General features: G+C 44.0%; 1 protein-coding gene across 1 annotated transcript in view; it reads left to right on the forward strand.

The window, feature by feature from the left end:
- Window positions 1–23,262, forward strand: part of LOC132818941 (neurogenic locus notch homolog protein 2-like) — a 158,129-nt gene that overhangs the window by 118,209 nt on the left and 16,658 nt on the right. Inside the window, exons 18-28 of the mRNA XM_060830086.1 lie at window positions 59–287; window positions 3,900–4,101; window positions 5,346–5,499; window positions 5,805–5,989; window positions 9,664–9,796; window positions 10,721–10,978; window positions 13,237–13,349; window positions 15,116–15,624; window positions 16,783–17,121; window positions 19,257–19,399; window positions 21,476–21,692. Of these exons, the coding sequence (XP_060686069.1) occupies window positions 59–287; window positions 3,900–4,101; window positions 5,346–5,499; window positions 5,805–5,989; window positions 9,664–9,796; window positions 10,721–10,978; window positions 13,237–13,349; window positions 15,116–15,624; window positions 16,783–17,121; window positions 19,257–19,399; window positions 21,476–21,692 (2,482 nt within the window). The remainder of the gene's footprint in view (window positions 1–58; window positions 288–3,899; window positions 4,102–5,345; window positions 5,500–5,804; window positions 5,990–9,663; window positions 9,797–10,720; window positions 10,979–13,236; window positions 13,350–15,115; window positions 15,625–16,782; window positions 17,122–19,256; window positions 19,400–21,475; window positions 21,693–23,262) is intronic.

Consider the following 23,262-nt stretch of genomic DNA (forward strand, 5'->3'; position numbering starts at 1 on the left):
TGTGGAGAGGCCAGGTTAACTTGTGTTCTAATTCCAACGTGATGTGACAATTCCATAGATCCATGCCAGAATGGAGGTTCCTGTATCGATCTTGTCAACACGTTCTCCTGCAACTGCCTGGCGGGGTTCACTGGTAATAAATGCCAGCAGGAGATAAATGAGTGCTTGAGCAACCCGTGTCTGAACGATGGGAACTGCTCTGACTATGTCAACAGCTATGTCTGCAAGTGCCCTCTCGGCTTCAACGGGATTCACTGTGAAAACAACATGCCCGACTGTACAGAAAGGTAAGATGAAAGAAAGACTTGGATTTATTTTTGCACCTTTCCTTCACCGCCTTGGGATATCCCAAAGCACTTTACAATTACTGAAGTATTTTTTGAAGTGGATTCATTGTTGCACCCGGTGCGCGCAGAGCAAAATCCCACAGCCATATTACTGGGCTAATGGCTGTTTCTAACATATTGGTTGAGGACAAATATTGGACAGGGCACAGGATTAACCTGCTTGTGGCTCTTCATATAGCTCTGCCAGATGTGTTATGGTTGTAAGTGAGAGCAGGTAGGACTTTGTTTCAACTTGTCATGGAATCGTAGAGATGTACAGCACGGAAACAGACCTTTTGATCTAGCTTGTGCAGATATCCTAAGTTAATTTGGTCCCATTTGGCACATATCCCTTTAAACCTTCCTATTTGTGTATCCATCCAGATGCCTTTTAAATGCTGTAATTGTACCAGACTCTACAACTTCCACTTGCAGCTCATTCCATAACCTCTGTGTTTAAAAAAAACAAATCTTTGAAATCTCAAGCTTGCTTGCTTTAAAATATCAGCCCAATTTCAAACACCTCACTGAAGCCCAAGCTCTCTGCTTTTAAAGAGGTAGTATTGTTAAAGGAAATCTTCAAGCAGTGCTCAGAAAGGCGAAGGTGCTTGCTTCAGCTCAAAGTTTGCAACCCCAGATTCTACTCTGGGGCCACGGCCTGTAGTTTGCGAAACCCTGGCCTTCAGGAACCTCCCTGGATGTGGTAAAAGGTTAAATTGCAGGGATGAAACACTACAGGGGCAAAGAAACACGAGCAACTCTCATAAAGGGAACACCTGTGACGAGTGTCATTTTCTGCAAAGTGGTTCACTGTCTTCTGAGTTTTTTTTATCCTCAGAAATGACAGGTCTCACGTTACGAGCTAAAGATGAAATGGTTTCACCCTGTGCTGGAGGGCTTCAGCACATGAGACTTAAAGGAAGCCATCTATAGAGCTGACGTTGGAGGGTGAAGCTTGGTTATGAGCTGGGGGTGTGTGGGGGAGGGCAGAACCATCTGAGGGAAAAGGATTCTCACACATTGTTCCTGCATTCCTTTTCGCCATTAATTTCCATTAGCCTGCTGTAAATCAACTGAGACTTGCTCAAGGCAGCACAGCCAGTCACTAATCCCTCAAAGCTGCTTGGGAGACAGGGGGGAGCGGGTGAAGAGGGAAACAGAATTCTATTGTGTTCACTTGCCCAGTAGTGCATTCTCTAACCATCTCTGTGCTGGCAGCAAGGTCTCAGGGGAATATCAAGTGTGTGTCCAGGTGCTGGTGAGCGAGGTGTGGGGGAAATGTAGCGTCTTCAACCTATCCCAGCAGCCGTGTGGTGCAGCGAATGATCCGTTTGCTTACCGGTGCCTCTCGGCAGTATGCTTGCAAAGCTAAATAAGCAAGTATTTTTGTCCAGCGCTCCCCTTGTGTGACATGGAGATGGTTCTCTTCGGTGATCTGTTTCAGCAGCAGCAGGCAGTTTCCATCTTTTTTTCGTGTTCTTATTCTTGTCTCATAGAATCAGAGAGATGTACAGCAGGGAAACAGACCCTCCTGTCCAACTTGTCCATGCCGACCAGATATCCTAATTTAATCACCATTTGGCTCACATTCCCTCTAAACCCTTCCTATTCCTATACCCATTCAGATGCCTTTTAGATGTTATAATTGTACCAGCCTCCATTACTTCCCCTGGCAGCTCATTCCACACATACACTACTCTCTGTATGAAAAGGTTGCCCCTTAGGTCCCTTTTCAAATTTTTCCCCTCTCACCTTAATCCCACACCCTCTGGTTTTGGGCTCCTGTGCCCTGGGGAAAGGACCTGTCTTAGTCTCACTTTGCACGTAAGTGGTTGAGACTCCTTCAATTCACCCTGGCCCAACATGGAGCCTGAACTGGAAAACCCATGTTGGTCATTTGGGCCCCATGAATTTCCTCAGATTTTAGTGTGTGACGTCCTGCTGTATATTCTAATTCACTATTTGTTTTAGTAGTCACTATTGTGGTACTAGGGCATCTGGGAGAAAACTTAAACATGCCATGTGCTTTTGATCCAGCTGTGCATCCTCTGAGGGGTGGCACGATGGCTCAGTGGTTAGTACTGCTGCCTTACAGCGTCAGGGACCCAGGTTCGATTCCCACCTCGGACGACTGTCTGTGAGAAGTTTGCACATTCTCCCCGTGGCTGCGTGGGTTTCCTTTGGGTGTTCCGGTTTCCTCCTCCGATCCAAATATGTGCAGGTCAGGTGAATTGGCCATGTTGAATTGCAATGTTACATGGCCCATAGTGTTAGGTGCATTAGTCAGGGGTAAATATAGGGTAGGGGAATGGGTCTGGGTGGGCTACTCTTTGGAGGGTCGGTGTAGACTTGTTGGGCCAAATGGCCTGTTTCTATACTCTAGGGAATCTAATCTAATCTCTCATTGCTGGTGTATTGTGCAGAGTCCAACACATGTTAGTAATGGATATACTGTGTTTAAAGGATACTTTTTAAAAGAATTCTTTCATGGGCATCATCAACAAGGCTAGCATTAATTGCTCTTAAACGGAGTGGCTTGCACACTATTTCAGAGGGCAGTTGAGGGTCGATTGCACATGGTTTAAGTAAGGATGGCAGATTTCCAACTCTTAAACCATGTTAGTAAATCTGAAACAAAAACAAGTTGCTGGAAAAGCTCAGCAGGTTTTGTGCAGAGAAATCAGAGTTAATGTTTCAGGTCCAGTGACCCTTCTTCAGAAGTGACGGTAGCTAGGAAAATGTTTCTTACGCATAAGATAGGATGGGGGAAGGGGCTCAGGAGCAAACGAGAGGAGGGGACAAAGAGAGAAAAACAGTTGGACAGACAAAGGAATGGATAACGATCTGGCTAGGAGCACGAATAGCTCTTAATGGGGACTATTAGTGGCTAACAATAGATTGTGTGTAATGGCAGACTGTGATGATAAGGCCTGGTGTGTGTGGGGTAAGGACGTGGGAGAGCTCCAGCCCTAATTATCGAACTCGAAGTTGAGCCCAGAAGGCTGCAGGGTCTCCAAGTGGAAAATGAGGAGGTGGTGGTGTTCAAGCTTGTGCTGAGCTTCGCTGGAGCACTGCAGCAAGCCTGAGGTAGAGATATTGACCGGGGGGACGGGGCGGGTGTGTTGAAGTGACAAGCAGCTGGAAGCTCAGAAATATTTTTTTGTCGACCCTGCATGGGTATTTTCAACAGCCGGTGATTAGTTTTGTGGTTACCATTATTGGGACGAGATTTCAATTCTGGATTTATGAATTGAATTTAAATTGCACTTCCTGCCATGGTGAGATTTGAACCATGATGCAAACATCTCCCCTACCAGTTCCTTTGAGCCCCCTGATAAAAATAGACCTCATTGCAGAAAGCTTATAAACCACCAGTGTGGACAGACCAGACCACAAAGCTAAAAGCAAATCAGTGATTAGAAATTGTCTTTTTAAAATATCATAATATGTGACCAAGCACGTATTGGGGCAGAGCCCTTTGTGCAGATCGTTAAAGTCTCTGTCGACAGTGTTCCCAGGAGGGTGTGCTGTTTTGCCTACATCTCTGAGTGAGTTGCTTCTTTCTCCTGTTAGCTCCTGCTTCAATGATGGAACCTGTATCGACGGCATCAACTCGTACACCTGCCGCTGCCGACCCGGCTTCACCGGTTCCAACTGCCAGTTCGATATCAATGAGTGTGACTCCAAACCGTGCCAAAATGGGGCCACCTGTATCGACGGGCTAGGGGGCTACCGGTGCACCTGCCCCTCCGGCTACTCGGGTAACAACTGCCAGGTGAGGGAACCCCGTTCGAGGTGCACAGCGGGCATGCTCTGCCTGTAAAGTCAAAGTTGGCACTGCCTGTCTTGTTTGTCTGTTTAACAAGTGGTTGACCCCGGGGCTGATGTAAAATGGTGGTTACGAAGGATGAAAGGATTTGCATTTATATAGCTCCTTTCACCTCTGCCACCACCCGATACCCCAAAGCCTCTTACAACCAATGAAGTTCTTTTCTGGAATTGGAGCCCCAAAACATGGCAATTGGTTTATGCACAGCAAGGTCCTGCTTTTGCTGGTCATGATGCCATTGATGTTGGATGTGCCTTCTATGCTCAGTGAGTCTTGCGCTGAGTTAATGAGGAAGCCAAGCAATTAATAGGTTTCTGGAAAGTCAAATGGCAGAGGATGACACTGGGCCCAATTTTCACTGAAGTCTCTCATTTACTTTGAGTTAAACATTACGTGCATACACCTAATTCAATTGCACCACTATTTTACCAAGAGTCTCTTAACAAATTTATATATTTTTTATCAACCTATTCAGTGGCCATCACATGCAAGGGTAGAACGTGAACCCACGCAACCTTCAAAATCCCTGGGTATCTCTTGTAAAATTATTTTTAGTCAACTTGTTTTGACATGTTTAGACACTCCTCCAGGGCAAATGGGATCTTACAGCTCAAAGGCAGGGACACTACCACTGCAGCACAAGTAGTATCTCTTTAGATGTGTTCGAGTGAAACCTCAATCAGTGCCCACAACATACACACAGTCCACATGCAGCCAACTGCCAGCTGTCTTTACAGGACAAGGCACGAGCGCCCGTTGTTTAGTTTTCCTTGGATTTATTTGCAGGACCTGGGTATTGGTGTCACTTATTGATGATCCCGAGTTGCCATGATGAGCTTTCACTTAACACACATGAGTGGCTTTGCTCAGCTTCCTCAGAGGGCAGGGCAAAGTTGACCATGACTGGAGATGTTCAGAGAGTTTTATTTCCAGAATGAGCTGAAACCTTGTCAGTAATCCAACAGCTTTGGGGGTGCTTTCTTTTAACTGATATTGGTGTATTAATTGCGGATTTCTTTAAAACGAACTCCGATCCTGAAGCAGCTGTGGCAAGACTTGACCTCCTGACGGGCCTGTGAATCCAGTAACGTGGCTACTTGTCGAACAGAATTGTGAATGATGTGATGCCGAGAGTGACTGGGCACAACTGTAAAATATCAATGCTCTTGTTGTTGCTTCCACTCACTCAGACCTTGGTGAACCTGTGTAGCGGGTCACCCTGTAAAAACAGAGGCAAGTGTGTGCAGCGAGGTGCCACGTACCGTTGTGAATGTCAGAGTGGATGGACCGGGCTGTATTGTGACGTACCAGATGTGTCCTGTGAGGTGGCTGCTCATCAGAGAGGTAAGCCAAGCCCTGCATGTCGAATGGCACTTGCTAGGTGCAATGTTTGAAGAAGGCAATGTTGTAACCACAGGTGTCTTCTGCCAAGGGAGAGGCTTAAAACCAGGCAAATGGTCTGCCTCTAACTCAGATTTGTTTGTTGTTTCTTGTTTTTTTTTGCCAAAAGAATTTCACTGGGAGGAGGCAGAGAATAGAGTTCGACCTTGAGTTCATTTGTTTTCAATTCCATTAGTGCTGACTGAGATGCAGATGTGCAAAGCATTTACTTTTCCCTCTTATTATTCTGTTAACCTCTACCTTTCCAGGCTTGACTATTGAGCAACTGTGTCAGCATTCTGGGATATGCATCAATATAGGCAACAGTCACCAGTGCCAGTGCATGTCTGGGTACACTGGCAGCTATTGCCAGCTGGATGTGGATGACTGTGCCTCAAACCCATGCCGCAATGGAGCCACCTGCAGAGACTACCTGGGAAGCTATACCTGCGAGGTGAGTTCATCACTTGAACACTGTTTCTATTTTGTGCTCTCGATCTCACACACACATTCTTTGTCACATGCTTTCACACACTCGCACTGTCTCGTGCACGTACTTACTCACTGTTTGTCTTCCTCTTGTATTCACACTTACTTTATCACAATAAGTGTTTCTCACACACTCACACATACTCACGCTCTCTCTTGCATTCATGCATTGTCTCGCACTCTCACTCACTTGCTCTTGCTCGCTCTCTTTCTCACGTTTGCTTACTCTCTCATGCACTCGCTGTCTCTTTCATGTGCTCTTTCACACTCTCTTGCTCACTCATACTCTCTCTCGCTTGCTTGCTGTATCTCACTCTTACACTAACTTGTGCTCTTTCTCTCTCACTCTGTTGTGCTGGCTTGCGCACTCCCGCTTGCTTTTACCGTCTCATACTTGCTTGCTCGCTCCCCTTCTCACTTGCTCTCCCTCTCATGCTCACATACTCTGTCACGCTTGCATTCTGTCTCTCTCTTGTGTTCGCTCTCCTATATTTGGTCTCTTTCACACTTGTTCAGTCGCTCTCTCTCTCTCTCTCTTGCGCTTACTCTCTCACACTAGCTTTCTGACTCTCTCACTGGCTCGCACGTTCTCTCTCACCCTATCCTCAGCTGTTCTATGTGATGTTTCAAGGGTGTTTGGTATGAAAGGTGAGTTGTAAAGTCTGAATAATCTGGGACGGAGTAGGGGGCACTTACACGTACAAAGTTGCAAGAATGCATGACCAGGCTAGCTGATTGAAGCAAAGAATGTGTCAAAATTTACAAAACGTTTCTACACCCTATATGGTTTATTTCTGCTCCTGTTTTGTGTATTCATACGCTTATATACATAGCTGAAGGAAAAGCGGCTTTGGTAAACAAGAGGGAATAGCAGACCAGGACTAAAGGATGGAAAACTTAATTAGCATTTTCCACAATCTCATGATGTCACATGACGCTTTCTAACCAGCCAAGTATTTTCCGAAGTGTGCCTTTGCTGTAATGTGTTCAGCCTAAAACTATCAGTATGAAAATGATGGACATTATGTTTTGATTTGGGTATTGGATAAATATTGGCCAGGATGCCGTGGAGAGCCCTCCCAGATATTCAGAATCATGCCATGACACTGACACCTGTTTGGACTGACACGACCCTGCGTCTCACCTGAAAGAAGGCAATGCTGACAATGTAGCGTTCCGTCCGTACTGAAGTGGCAGCTGAGATTTTGTGATCACCTCTGTGGAATTTTTTTTTAACCACAGCTTCTGACTTTGTGCCACTTGAGGTAGGGGCAGACAGCTGTTGGTGTGAAGGACCAACACCAACACCAACTCCGTGATAAGTTGGAGACAGAGGAGACATTTGCTCTGACTTCATGTTCATCTGTGGTTCTCCGTGGTTCACCTGACTGTGAGATGTGACGAAACCACAATTTAGGATTTGTCCCTGCCTTGGGGCAGAACATAAAGCGATTTTAAAGAGCTGCTGATAACATGAATTTTCATTTTCTTATGCTTCTTTCAGCATGAGTTTGTTGCCAGCCACCACTTTAAGTCTTGCTGAGATTAGTTCACGTCGGTGATGTGGACCCAAGTTTCTCAGGTTATAGTTTCTAAGGTGAGGTGTTTGGATCTGGGTTAAGAAGCTTGGCTGTTGACTTTATTGGCCATGATGTGGAGGAGCCGGTGTTGGACTGGAGTGGACAAAGTTAAAAATCACACGACACAGTTGTGTGACTTTTGACTTTATTGACCGTATACTTAAATGGCGGTGCAGAGACCTGACTGCTCCTTGTACACTTCTAGCTGTATTTTCAACAGTTAAAAGCACAGGTGTGGGTGAACCACTTTCCAGCCACACTTTCAGAAAGATGGCACTGTGTTTCTGCACGCAGAACGAGAGTTGAAAAGTATGGTGAGGACCTGTCAGAACTGGAGTAAGATCCATCATTGTCACAAATCGGGAAGCCAGTCAGTGTTTTTTATTTTACAAGGCTGACCAGGAGCTCCCCCTCCTGACTTGATTTGGTAAGTGACACAAAAACTGTGTTTCCAACGGAATTTCATCTCGCCCCTATTCCTGTCCGGATTGAAGTGTCTGAACTCAGATGTGGCCACCTTTCCAGTATTGTCCTGTATGTCCTAGAAATTAGAGACTAACTTCCCAAACACTTCTGCAAACACCTCAGCAGCAAAACAGAAAAAAAACAGCATTAAGAAACATTGAATAAACCAAACAATGTTTCATTTACTAGATTTTAAAATATTGAGGGCTGAGGGGCTTGGAGAAAGGTGCGATTTACCTTTTTGGACATGGGAGATCACATGACAAAAGGCCGCAACAATTTTCAATCTCATTTTGCATTGAACTGATGAGGGTGCTCCCATTCTTGCTCTGAGCTAGAGAACTGAGAAATTGACAGGGCTTTCACTCTTAGAGCTGTTCAGAAATTTCAGTTGTCAGGTATAATTAATTTGGGTATCCCTTCCTCCACTGATGATTGCTGTATCAGCTCAAGAGTCATTGCTAGGGTGCTACACTGTAAGGGCTAAGGGAACCATTGGCACGTGACTTCAACGCCCAAGTTTACTGTGGAGGCTGAGGAGTGGGGAAGTAATCAGTTTTCTCGAAGATAAGCAGGTTAGTACATTGATTTGGATCACTGTCCAGCCACTTGGGTTATAATCTAACAGTTGTGCCATAAAGGTTTCACTTGATGGGGGACTGAATGACAATGTTTGAAAGAGGCCTGTTAGTCTGAGGTATGGCTGGCAGTCCACCCTGAGAATGGAATTGGACTTTGTGCTCTGCAAGTGACATCTGTGGAGCATACAGTAATGTTCCCCTGAGCCAAGGTGAATCAAGTCCTCACTGGGCCCAACTTGCAGTTGTTGTTTGTTGTTTTGTCTCTTTTTGCCGTATTTGGGAATGACAGTTCAGAAACAGCTGCTGTTCATTTCATTGAGGCAGTGATACTGTAATCCAAAGTCGTAGCAGTTAGTATCAATAACTTTACACAGATGGTAACCTTTGGAACGTCAGTCTGAACTCAGTGTGGGAATCTCCCAAGCTCCACACACCCCAGACAAAGAATTTGGTTTTGGATTGCCTAAGAGGCAGGCTTTTACAAGGTGATGTTTAACCCTCCGTTTTGCAGGGAGTGCTATTTGTCTCTAGAGCGGTTACTATCTCCTCTCCCCTCCTTCCTGTCCTTGTGTTTTAACTGACTTTCCATTACCGTCAGCACAGTCCGAATCTGAGATTCCAGATTGAACTCTCTCAAGTCTTGAATGCAAGTTTAAGGCTGGCATTCTATTGCAGTACTGCGGGAGATACCATCTTTCAGCTAAGGTGCTAAAATAAATGCCCATCTGCCTTCAGGTAGATTCAAATGTCCCATGACACTATTTCAGACAACAGCAGGAATACTGTCTCTAATATTCTAATTAATGTACTTCCATCAAACAGTCTCCATAAAACTAATTATGTGGTCATTATGAAATTGGCACTGGATTATATGATGTAGTATATTTACCTTGAGGAAAATGAGAAGTCTCCTTCTAGGGGTTAATGTCGAAAAACTATACTGCTGATATCTTTATTTTAATAACCAGTATAATTTTGCAACCATACTAATGATCACATCCCTTGGTCTCCAGTGTGTTCCAGGGTACCAAGGTGTCAACTGTGAATATGAAGTAAATGAATGCCAACTCTATCACTGTCAGAATGGAGGAAAATGCATCGACCTGGTGAATGATTACAAGTGTTCCTGTCCACCGGGAACTGGAGGTAATGAAACATTTCTTAATTTTTCGATCTCTCACCAAACATACCCAAGGAATAGAGCCACGTCTCTTTATGGAGGAAATAACATCACATACGAGTGACTACCCAGACTGCTGACTGGGATTACTGACATGTGACAAATGTTGAGGATCCAACTTTGGTTTGGGTTACATGATGACATACTAAAGACCTGAAGAAGAGAGGGTTGAATTGCTTCTTTTTTTTTTAGCAAATACATAAACGTGTTTTTGTGTTCGTCCAGGCCACTAAGTAATGTGCACAGGGAAAAGAACTGTAAAAGCAAAGAAAGGTATGATGTTGAACAGACAGAGGTGTCTTTGTCCCCTCATGAACTATGTTTGATTATGGATGCGTGGATAAATGTTGTAGGTGCGCAGAGGGATTGTCAGCAACTAAACAAATATAATGTGATCAGAGAGAACCAATGTGAATTTGTAAAGTGTAAGTAATGTTAATGAACCTGGTTAAACCTGGTGAGGATGTAACTAAAATAGTAGCTGAGGTGTGTTCGCAGATGTTACTTGAGAGCCATCCTGTGTGGTTCCAAACAGAGACTGAACAATTGGAATTGAGAGAAATCTGTTTACCCAGGCAGAGAACTAATGATCAGGTCAAAGACCGAGTATAAGAAACAATTGATCCAATTGACATCTAAAGAATAAAATTAATTGGTTTGCTGTTTCAGCATAGGTTCTGGAGCTTGAAGAGCACCCAGCTTAAGAATTCTTGCAGCTCTCAAAACTTGGGTAACACAACCCTTTTTATAAAAACCAAAACTGGTAAAACCCTTTAATTGGTACTGTTTTGGATTTTGAACAAGGGAACAGGATATGTAAGAAAAGCACGAGAAGGCAAGCACAGAAAACATGATTTTTTTTTCCAAACCGAAGTATTCTGTGTTCACAGGTGTCCTGTGTGAAATAAACAATGATGACTGTGAACCTAATGTTGATCCGCACACTGGGGAGCACAAGTGTCTAAACGGTGGCCGATGCGTTGACAGAATCGGTGGTTATAGCTGCATCTGCCCGCCAGGTTTCATTGGAGAACGCTGTGAAGGGGATGTTAATGAGTGCCTTTCCAATCCATGTGATCGCAAGGGCAGCCTCGACTGTGTGCAGTTAACCAACGATTACCTGTGCAGATGCCGGCCTGGTTTCACAGGTGAGTTGCAAAGTCTTGTCCCTGCCAGTGTTCTCAATTTACCCATCAGTGCCTGGGGCTCCAGTGTGCCTGTCAAGTGACCACGTTCCTTGGTATTGAGTGGTGAGGGACCTGTGTTGGGCTATTCAACCACAGAAGTCATGGCATCATGGTAATCTCACTGGTGTAGACATCCAGAGCCTCAGGCTTTTGTTGTGAGGACAGGAGTTCGAATCCCCTTGTGACATGTGGTAAAATTTGAATTCAAACAAAATCTGCAATTAAAAATAAACTAGCCTAATGGTAATCATGCGACACATATCAGTTGTTTTAGAAAAAAATCCTCACCTGCCATTTAGGGAAGGAGTTTTGCCATCCTCACCCGGTTTGCCACATGATCCACCAAATTCACAGAAATGTGGTTGACTATTATTGCTGTCTAAGCAATTAAGGGTGGACAATAAATTTGTAGCTAAGGAAAGCCAAAAATACATGGCATTTTCAGTGCTTGTCCCAAATACTCACCATCTCAACAATGGTGGTTAGGAGCTGCGGCCCTGCCTTATTTTAAAGGAGGAGGTTCAAACAAAACCAATTGTAACACCTCACCAGAAAGTTGTCAATTGTTGAAGTCCCCTATTTCAACCCAGATCTGCAATCTTTGCAGCTTTGTAGTTTTGATATTTGATACCTTGAGCAGCAGGACCGCTTCACTCATTTTCCAACTTGTACCCTATCAACCAGCATAGGATGTGTCTTTGTTTGATGGTGAAGTTAATTGGAGCAATAAGTATGACTGCAGCTGATTGGAGTTGAATGGTGCAGTGATTGAGAAGAGACTTGAAGTTATTTAATTTGAACTTGGTGAAGGAAATTAACGCCAGTTAATCCCCCCACAGTTCCAAGATGAAATTTTCAGTGATGCTACGGAAACTTTGAAGGAGACACTTGAAATAGTTCTCCAAAACAGTTGGACGAGAGAGAAAAATATGTTGAGTAAATTTAATAACATTGGATAATCTTGTTAGCTCTAAAGATCTTCCATTGTACCACAAGGTTCTTGTCAGTCTGGTTTGCATCAGTTCGGAAACAATCCTGCATTGATTGGAGAATATCGTCTTTGTCCATTCTAATTGTGAAGAAGGATCCAGCTGTTTGGAGATGATCCAACTTCCTGTCTACAGATCATTCAGATTGGCACCATGATGTGTTTCTGATTGATCTTAATGACTGTGACTAAGTATGTTTGAGGAAGGTCATTCAGTCAACCATCTGTGTGACTAGATACCCCCTTGCCCTCCTCTTTAAAAGCAGAGGAAGAAGGAATGAAATTCGAATCATAAGTTTCCTACAGTGTGGAAAGAGGCCATTTGGCCCATCGAGTCCACACCAACCCTCCGAAGAGCATCCCACCCTGACCCACCCCATCCCTGTCACCCTGCATTCCCCATGGCTAATACACCTAGTCTACCCATCCCTGGACACCAAGGGGCAATTTGACATGGCCAGACCACCTAACCTGCACATCTTTGGGCTGTGGAAGGGAACCAGAGCACCCGGAGGAAACCCGCACAGACACTGGCAGAATGTGCAAACTCTGCACAAACAGTCGCCCAAGGGTTGAATTGCACCCCGGTCCCTGGCGCTGTGAGGCAAGTTGAGGGGGTGGGGGTGGATTTTAGAGCTTGCAGCTAATGGCACAGTCCCCGTTGTGATGTAAAGGGGTGCACCAGAGATCCGAGTTGTAAGAATATGATTCTTGGAAGATTGTCATCCCGGATGATATCGGAGCCAGAGGGAACTGCTAACCTGCTGCTCAGAGCAGGCCCATGTAACCCCAGCTGTGGTATCATAGACATGCTCAATGTGTTATTCTTACGAATGGCGAATCACTATAACAATGAACGGCCAATAAAGAGTAGTTCTTTGATTCTGCCAATGCTGGATTTCCTAAAACAAACTCCCAGCTGTTTCCACCGATAATTTTATTTTGTGAATTCGTTATCCAAAGGGATAGGGCTTTTATAATTTGTCTGCCTAGTATGCAGATGTGCATTCTATCTTGTAGAAAAATGGAACCTATCATTTTTTTCAGGTTGTGACCAAAGTGGTGTTCTCCCTCCCCATGGGAAAGACAGTGCCCTCATCAAAACAAACATTGTGTCATAAATCAAAATTGCATTGACTGTACATCACCCACTGCCTGTCCTGTTAAATGCAGGAACTGATAAGGATCTTTTATTGTTCCATCAATGAAACAAGCCCCTGATCTCTTGCAGGCCGTCACTGTGAGACTATTGTTGACCTGTGCCTTTCTCAGCCCTGCCAGAATGGAGGTACCTGCATGTTTGCTGTAAACACCCCACTTGGTTATACTTGCCAGTGCAGACCTGTAAGTACAACAAAGTCCTTCCCTCTGTGTGCATGTGAAAATTTTATCAGTTGTTTTGAAATTGTGTCACTTTGTGTTTTAAATACAATGATTACCACACATTCCCAATCCCTTCCGGTGGCTGTTTTGGGACCCAAGGCAAGTGATTGTGTAACCAGTAATAGAGACATACAGCACAGAAAAATACCCTCTGGTCCATGGTTCAATCCATACTGAACATAATCCCAAACTAAACTGGTCCCACCTGCAAGTTCCTGGCCCATATTCCCCAAACCTTTGCTATTCATGTATCAATCCAAATATCTTTTTAAATGTTGTAAATGTATGGACATCCACCACCTTTTCAGGAAGTTCATTCCACATGTGAACCACCCTCTGTCTAAAAATTTGCCCCTTGTATCTTTTTTTAAATCTTTCTCCTTTCACCTTAAAAATGAGCACCCTAGTCTTGAAATCCCCCATCCAAGGGAAAACATGGCTACCATTAACTCTATCGACACATCTCATTATTTTATGAAGTTAAAAATCACACATCACCAGGTGGTAGTCCAACAGGTTTAATTGGAAGCACTAGCTTTCAGAGCACTGCTCCTTCATCAGGTGGTTGTGGAGTATAAGATGATGAAGGAACAGCGCTCCAAAAGCTAGTGCTTCCAATTAAACCTGTTGGACTATAACTTGGTGCTGTGTGATTTTTAACTTTTGTACATCTCAGTCCAACATCGGCAAAGCCAAATCATTATTTTATAAACTTCTATCAGATCACCTCTCAATCTCCTGCGCTCCAGTCAAAAATGTCCCAGCCTTCCTTTATAACTCAAGCCTTCCATACCCAGCAACATCCTGGTAAATCTCTTCTGGCACCTCTCCAGCTTGATAATATCCTTCCCGTGACTGGATGACCAGGAATGGGCAGCGTATTCTGGAAAAGGCCTCAACAGTGTCCTGTACAACTTCAACATGACTTCCCAACTCCTTCACCATCTGAGTGTGTCAACGATGGTCAACTTGTGTTCCATTTAGAGGCCCTCAGTTTTCCAGCAATCTGATTGCTACCTCCTGGAAATTGCTGAAACTTGTACAGAGTGCAAGTTTCAGACCACAACCTCCTTGCAGAGGAAAGCCATTGAGGTGACCTCTTCCTCATTCTTCCAGGAACTTTTACCTGTTGTCTCTTCCCACACTCCACCCAGCCACCACATCACCACCTCTGGTTGTTTTATATTAAACAAGGCTTTAGTTTGCCATAACTGTCTGAATCTTCTTTTGTCCAAGTCGTGGATATTGCTGTTGGATTAATCTCCTTTTAAGGGCTGATACATCTATATTTCTGTTAATCCGTGTTTGAACTGTCCCCTGTCACAAATGCTATCTGTGTGACTTGATTGCTAAAACCGAGCAGTTCATTTGTTCTCTAATACCAATGAGAGCCCAGCATGCACTTAATTATCCATGAGTGGCCTTTGCTGATAGGCTGCTCAATCACAGAGGGCAGAGGAGCTGTTTCCTGTGCTCCTGCAGACACACATAGTGTCTGGATGCTGGATAACCAGGCTTGGACCTTTTCATGGTTTGACAGTCTGTATGTTCGTCTTCTTGCCTTTGGCTCTATGCAAATCCCTTGTGGCTCTAAAAGTCTCAGAAAACTTATCACGATTCCCCAAATGGTTGCATGTGTGACCAGGGCATGCAGCCACTTAGCAGTCAGAGGGAAGGAGGGATGGTGCCGAATAATCCTTAATCGCCGATGTTAACTCTCTCTGCAGGGTGTGGTGGGAGCAAGTTGCGAATACACCAACTATACCTGCGGGCAGATGTTGTGCCTGAATGGTGGGACTTGTTCCATGACTCCCCATGGCCCCAGGTGCCTGTGTTTGAACGGATTCAGAGGCTCAGAGTGCCAGCTGCCCACCTGCTCTGCCAGACAATGCCACAATGGTGGGACCTGTCTCCTAAACTCCACGCCACCATTCTTCAGCTGCCAGTGTCCCCTGCAGTACCGTGGCCCAAGATGCACTGAGCTGGTGAGGAAGAGCTGCCAGTTACCTCTGTGCAAGGAGAAGGCCAGGGACCGAGTCTGCCACCAGGAGTGCAACAACCACGAGTGTGAGTGGGACGGCGGTGACTGCTCGCTCTCCTTGAAACCTTGGGAGAACTGCACCGAGAGCCTGCAGTGCTGGAACTACTTCAACAACAACCAGTGTGACGAGGCCTGCAACACTCCAGAGTGCCTGTTTGACAACTTCGACTGTCAGTCCTCTCCGAAAACCTGCAAGTACGTTCGAATTCTGCACCACCGTCCAGGGCTCTTTCTCGCTGGGTAGCTGTCTGAAGTTAGGTTGACATAGGTAGATGGGTTGGGGTAAGAAAGAGGATTTTTAAACAGTGGATTTTATATTTTCAGAGCATCCCAAAATGCTTTGTAGCCAACGAAACAGCGAATTTTCAGCAAAGGGGAAGACCACATAGCCTGATTGTGTTTGGTCAATGTTTACGCGATACACGAGATCCCTTCCTTTCAAATTGAACCCCCCGCCCCGTCAGCTTTACCTTCTGTTTCTTTCTCCCACGAAATGCTTACCCAGCCTCCACGCAAGTCCAGCCACACCATCTGAAATTGTAATGTAGGAAGTGTGACACCCAGTTTGTACAGAGCAAGCTTCCACAAGCATTGGGCGGCACGGTGGCGCAGTGGTTAGCACTGCTGCCTCACAGCGCCAGAGACCCGGGTTCAATTCCCGCCTCAGGCAACTGTCTGTGTGGAGTTTGCATATTCTCCCCGTGTCTGCTTGGGTTTCCTCCGGATGCTCCAATTTCCTCCCACAGTCCAAACATGTGCATGGTAGGTGAATTGGCCATGCTAAATTGCCCATAGTGTTAGGTAAATGTAGGGGAATGGCTTTGAGTGGGTTGCTCTTCAGGGGGTCGGTGTGGACTTGTTGGGCCGAAGGGCCTGTTTCTACACTGTAAGTAATCTAATCTAATTCAGTTCAGTGATGTTGGTGAGGAATATATACATTGGGTAGGATGTATTCTTCAAAATAACCCTGCGACCTTTTTATACCCTGAGAGGGCAAATAGACTCTTGGTAAAGCTCTCATCTAAAAGTGGTACCTCAGGCAGTGAAGACTTCCTTTGGTCTGTCTGGATTTTGTCATCAAGCTTCTGGAGTGGGACTTGAACCCAGGGCATTCTGCCGTAGTGGCAGGAATTGTACTCACCGAGCCCATAGCTTCATGTTTTTTTTTTAAAATACTATTTGAACTTCAGCTGATGAACGTTATTGTCCTTGTGCTACTCTGCCTTGTGCATAGAACAAAAAGCTATATCTGTGTGTGTTTGGCAGAGACATTCATGTCCGTGAATGCTGCAACTGGACAAGGCTGATTTTTGAAGACTGCTGTCTAACGTATCCCCCTTTTGATCCACGCAGCCCCTTTTATGAGAAGTACTGTGCTGACCACTATCAAGATGGACGTTGTGACCAGGGCTGTAACACTGAGGAGTGTGGCTGGGATGGCCTGGACTGTGTGGATGACCTGCCCGAGCGACTGGCCAAGGGGACGCTGGTAGTGATTGTCCTCCTGCCACCAGAGGAGCTTCTCAAGGACGCTGTGAACTTCCTTCGAAGGCTCGGGGCCCTGCTGCACACTATCGTGAGATTCAAGAGGGATGCGAATGGAGAGCCAATGATCACCCCTTACTATGGTCATGGCTCCAGGATGAAGAGATTTCTCAGAAGAGTGAGAGAGCTTGAGCGAAAAGTTATAGGGTAAGAGGTTTAGTGGCTGTGTAAGCTTTATTGCTTGGTGTACTAGTTTGGGAGGCGGTGGGGTGGGGATCCTGAAATGCACCATCGTTGTGCTTCTCCACTCTGCAGTGAGCTAATTCTTAGCAGATTCTTGAGCAGCGTGACCAATCAAAGCAGTTGGGACTGCAGCCTCACAACTTGCCTTGCAGCTGCACTGCATCTGTCCACACTGAGCTGAAGATACCAGCTTCTGGAATGAAAGGAGAGAAAGTTTAGTTTTAAATATAGGAGCAGTGCCAAAAAACTGGAGAGCAGTCACTAGAAATGACTTTGCTGAAGATTTGGGTGCTGAGGAAGGAGCAGAGTAAACTGGGGAACTATAGTTAACGTTTTTGGGTCTAGTGACCCTTCCTCAGAATTCGGTTCTGAAGACCTTCCTATTGGAAAGATGTTGTGAAACTTGAAAGGGTTCAGAAAAGATTTACAAGGATGTTGCCAGGGTTGGAGGGTGTGGGCTACAGGGAGAGGCTGAACAGGCTGGGGCTGTTTTCCTTGGAGAGTCGGAGGCTGAGGGGTGACCTTATAGAGGTTTAGAAAATTTTGAGGGACATGGATAGGATAAATAGACAAAGTCTTTTCCCTGGGGTGGGGGAGTCCAGAACTAGAGGGCATAGATTTAGGGTGAGAAGGGAAAGATATAAAAGAGACCTAAGGGGCAACTTTTTCATGAAGAGGGTAGTACGTGTATGGAGTAAGCTGCCAGAGGAAGTGGTGGAGGCTGGTACAATTGCAACATTTAAAAGGCATTTGGATGTGTATATGAATAGGAAGGGTTTTGGAGGGATATGGGCTGGGTGCTGGCAGGTGACACTGTATTGGGTTGGGATATCGGGTCGGCGTGGACGGGATGGACCGAAGGGTCTGTTTCCATGCTGTACATCTCTATGACTCTATGACTCTATAATGGTTACTGAACCCAAAACATTAACGCTTTCTCTCCACATATGCTGCCAGACCTGCTGAGCTTTTCCAGCAATTTCTATTTGTGTGTTTCTGATTTCAGCATCCAGAGTTCTTTTGGTTTTTATTAACTATAATTATGTTAGTCTCATGTCAATTGTGAACAAACCCTTTAATTCATTAATCTTGATTACCTTGGTGAATAGTTCATGGAGCACCAGAGAAGAAAGACCATTCTTCCATTCTTTGAAGGGAAGTTTTGTGAACTTGGATGAATTTTTTTTATTTGTTGTGCAGCTAAAGGGGATAATACAAAAAAAGATTTTCAGAAAACACTTGGTAAGATTATCTCTTCGGAAGCATATTACACAAATTCCTGCATGGAGCTGCACGATTGACTTACCAATCATTACCCAGATTGCAAAAATGGTGAACCCCAAGATTCGATGCTTCTCTTTGTGAATAGGTTATTTAAACTTGGGCAACAGCACAATGTTTAAATTTGATGACAAATCAGATTTAGGGACCTGGTAAAGAGGACGATAAAATACTTCAAATTAGTATGTACATTGAAAGAATGGACAGATGCCATTTAATGGGCATTTTTGAATGGGAGGTAATGCTGAAATAGTTGGGACCTATTAAAGCCACAGTAAGTAGTGGTGTGAAAAATGGGAGTCAATAAATCCACAAAAATGTTTATTAACATTTTGAGTTTAATAAATAGGGGCATGGAGTGAGAGTGTTGAGGTAATGGTTATGTTACAGTTGGAGCATTGAGAGATATCCACATACAACAAGTACAGAAAAACTGTGCAGAAAGATTTATTGGGATAACACTGAGGTTGTGAAACAATGGCTATGGAAAGAGTTTGGAATTAAAGGTCTGTGTCCACTGATGCAGAGATGTCCAACCTCTGATTTAAGTTTTTAAAAAAAATTATACCGGGTTATGCCTAAATCAATATGAACAAATAACTTTTCTGCCTGTTTTGGATGAAAAGGTGTTTGTGTCACAGGGTGGAGAGAGTGATTTTTTTAAAGATAGGGCAGTTGAAGTGTAGGATGCTTTGCCTAAGATAGTGATTAAAGGGGAAGATGCAGCAAGAAACAAATGAGTTGAGTGATCATAAACTGGTGCCAGTTTTATTATTGACCTTGGCACTTATAACTCTTTCTTGTTATTCTCACCGCAGTTCTGAAGTCTGCTTGGAGATTGACAATCGTCAGTGTTTTCAAACGTCGGAGGATTGCTTCCCATCAACCGAGAGTGCTGCTGCCTTCATTGCTGCCCAGTCCAGCAAGGGCAACCTGCCTTACCCCATTGAGTCTGTTGAAAGTAAGTGTGGCCAGTTACCAAACCTGGCCATTTAACCACCGCCCCCAAAGTAAAGATGTCAACCAAAGGCACTCCAGGAAATGTTGCTATTTGCTGTTTGTGAGAAAGCTTATTGAACTAGAATTAAAAATTAGCTTACTTGTGCTTTATAATAAACATTTTCACCACCTCCACTTCCCAACAGTATGTAAGGTTTCTGGGAGCATGGGTGCTATTTGAGATTTGTATGTTTTGATGATGGGTGGTAAGGCAGCATTCATTACCCACCTTTGTTGTCCTTACATAATTCAATGTCATCAGATAAAACATAGAACAGTACAGCACAGTACAGGCCCTTCCACCCTCTATGTTGTGCCGACCTTTTATCCTACTCTTAAGATCAAATTAACCTACACACACTTCATTTTACTATAATTCATGTGCCTATCTAAAAGTTGCTTAAATGTCCCTAATAAATCTGACTCTACTGCCACCACTAACAGTACATTCCATGCACCCACCACTCTCCGTAAAAAGCCTATCTCTGACATCTCTCCTAAACTTTCCTCCTATCACCTTAAAATAGTGCCCCCTCATGATAGCCATTTCCACCCTGGGAAAAAAAAGCCTTTGGCTATCCACTGTATCTATGCTTTTCATCATCTTGTACACATAATTATTCCTTTCCCATGATGTTGGACTGGAAGAAATATGGTCAGAGACGAGTTTTAGAAGGTCATTTTTCAATCTGCAATGATAATCTGAAAAAGTGGACATTGGGCCACTCAAAAATAGTAATTGGGAACAAAGAAATGGTGAAGGGGAACTGAACAACTACTTTGTGTCAGTCTTCTCAGTGGGAGACACAATTTAACAATCCAAAACTTCCTGAGAGTCAGGGGACAGAGAGTGGTAAATCTCCCTGCCTCCCAACTCTCATGAATTTTTGAGAATTCATTGCCATAGAAGGTTGTGGAGGCAAGGTCATTGAGAAATTTAAGACTGAGATAGGTTGGTTCTAGAGTTACCGAGGGATCAAAGATTACGGGGAGAATGGGGTTGAGAAACTTATCAGCCATGATTGAATGGCGGAACAGACTCGATGGGCTGAATGGCCTAATTCCTGTTCCTATGTCTTATAGTCTTATAAGTACCTTTGGCTCCTGATGCTGTGCTTTTAGATGGCTTCAAAGAGCAGCATGTGAAAGAGAAATAGGAGGAGACCAACAATAGATCCTTGGAATGATGATGCAGGAACAGGAAAATAAGCCATTGCAGAGGTTCTCTAACTCAACGGGCTAGATTAGAGAATAACCAGGTGCTGGCCAACAGTGGAGAGGCATCAGAGGAGAACAATGTGTCAACCATGCCAAAGGCTGCAGATAGTTTGAGACGAATGAAGGTGAGATACTCGAGAAACCGGCTGGTCAAATTCTCCAAAACAACAACTAGATATTCTTTTTAGGCATCATGGATTAGCAGTATAAATATAGCATAATTTTAATAAGTGAGACGTGACTTCTAATTGAGTACATTAGTTTGCACACCGTACTGCAATAAGTAAATGTACAAACAAGTGGTGTTGGTGTTGACTAGGGGTGTCATTTCCAAAGGTAAGTTGAAATGGAGCCATCAGCAAGTTGCCTCTGACAAGACCAAGAAAATAACACTTGATAAACTACCAAAGTTGGCATTAGCTAAAGATGCTGGAGTTTAACAGGGAGCCCACAAGATGGAAGGTGCATGTTTGTTAACTCTGCTGAAAATGTGCAGAGACCGCAAATATGGCAGTCCCCCACATTCACACACACCACACACACATCCCTACTGATCTTATCCATTTCTGACTTGCTTTCATATGTCGGGGCAAAATGAGAAAGTCCTGGGCCAAGTGCAAGTAATAATGACTGATTATATTGAATGTACTCTGTGTAGAAAGAATTATTTTCTTCTTAACTATATTAACTGCAAGTAATTTAATGTTTCAGTCAACTCTATACCCAAGTAGAGGAAATTAGTTTCTTTGTTTTTTTTGGTGCTTGCCTTTGCTGACATGCAATGTAAGGAAGTAAAAGATGTCATTTGTTTTCTGTGTAGGTAAACCTAGTGATCATAGAATCCAGGAATCGCTGAGCCTCCTGTACCTTTTGATGGTTGCTGTAGGGATCATCATCCTTATTCTGATACTTGGTGTTGTAGCGGCTAAACGCAAACGCAAGCTGGGCCCACTGTGGTTCCCAGAGGGCTTCGTCCTGAAGAAGGGTGGCAATCGTAAACGTCGTGAGCCCGTGGGGCAGGATGCAGTGGGAATGAAGTAGGTGTTGATGCCAGTGATACAAGTGTTTCAGCATAGGTATTAATGTAATGCTAAATATTATTCTGTGCAAGAATATACAAAAGTATTAATGTAGTGATGAGTCAAAATGCTCAGTGTTAAGAATGTTATGGGTATAAAATGTGATGGAAAAAAATTAATGTTCAAGTGTTGGTGGATGGGCCTTACACTGAGGAATGCGAACATGTAATGTACAGCATTGGTATCAATGAAGAGGTGTGGGCCTGGATGCAGTGGGAATGAAGTAGGTGTATTGTAACAACTCCGTTCAGTCTTGAGGCCAAAGAATTCCACAGCCTAAGGTTAAGAAGTTGACTTGATGTTTTTGGCTCGTCAAACAATTGAAAGAAACATTTCCCAGGCTTAAATAATGTTGAGCTCAATTTGGCAGAACAGTGAGCATTCTGTCAAAACCCACAGGCTCTCACATCAGCATATTTTTAAATGTATCTGTCTGCTGTATGAACACTTTAAAAAAATATAGTGGGAATGTGAATGTGCAGTACCCTAAACACTAAAAAGGAGATGCCTTAACGCCTACCTATTCCATTGTGGCTTCAAAAATGCTGCTTAGGTATAACCAGTTAAATTATTTCCTGAGGGACAATGTCGAAACATTTTATAAAGTGAGATTCTGAAAGGAGAGTGCTGGAGCAGGGCAATATGGATTGAAAGAAAGTAAGTGTTGCATTTATAATTACTTACAGGGACCACCAAATGACGCAAGTGCTCTTAAGTCAAATAAATACTTTGGAAGTGTAATTATTGTTGTAACTTGGGAAATGCAACAGCCAGTTTGTGTACAGTAAGACCCCACAGATAGTGAAGTGACAAAGAATAGATTTGTTTTAGTGGTGTTGATTGAGGGAGAAATATTGGGCTAAACATGAGTGGGAAGTTCCCAGCTCCTCTTCAAAATAGTGCCGCGGCATCTTTAATGTGAACCCAGTGGACAGAAGGAGTTTTAGTTTAAAGTTGCATCTGAAAGATGATGATCATAACAGTACACCAGCCCCTCAGCACTGCACTGGACTGTTGGCCAAGCTTGTGTACTCTGATCTCTCGGGTGGAACTTAAAGAGCGGATGTGCGAATGACTGCTGCTGACTGAGCCACGGTTTACACCGAGCTTGTTTTAATTGTCAAATGAGAGCCAAAAGTAATTCCTGAAAATTATTATAACTGATGATTTACAGAAAGAATAGTCTTTAAGGTGATGAAGGGATTCAGTAGGATCGATATTTGCTTTGAGGGAATGTTGAACGAAGGCACATTTGTTTTGAATGAGACCATTTAAGAGCAAAGTTAAGAAGTATTAATTTACTCAAAAGTCAATGGAAGTCTGGGCCTCTTTGCCCACACCCTGCTTCCATCCCCCATTCCCACCCTCTCAAAAACAAACCCCCTCAAAAGGGATGTGTTTGCTTAGCTCATTAAACCTTCAAAAACAGAAGTAGATCTTTGTTACATGTGGGTATCAAGAGGAATGGGACAACATCATCAGTTAAATGGGGTTGGGAGACCGATCAGTCAAGATCTGATTTGAATGG

The sequence above is a fragment of the Hemiscyllium ocellatum genome, chromosome 9, assembly GCF_020745735.1.
Source record: "Hemiscyllium ocellatum isolate sHemOce1 chromosome 9, sHemOce1.pat.X.cur, whole genome shotgun sequence".
Taxonomy (NCBI): Eukaryota; Metazoa; Chordata; class Chondrichthyes; order Orectolobiformes; family Hemiscylliidae; genus Hemiscyllium; species Hemiscyllium ocellatum.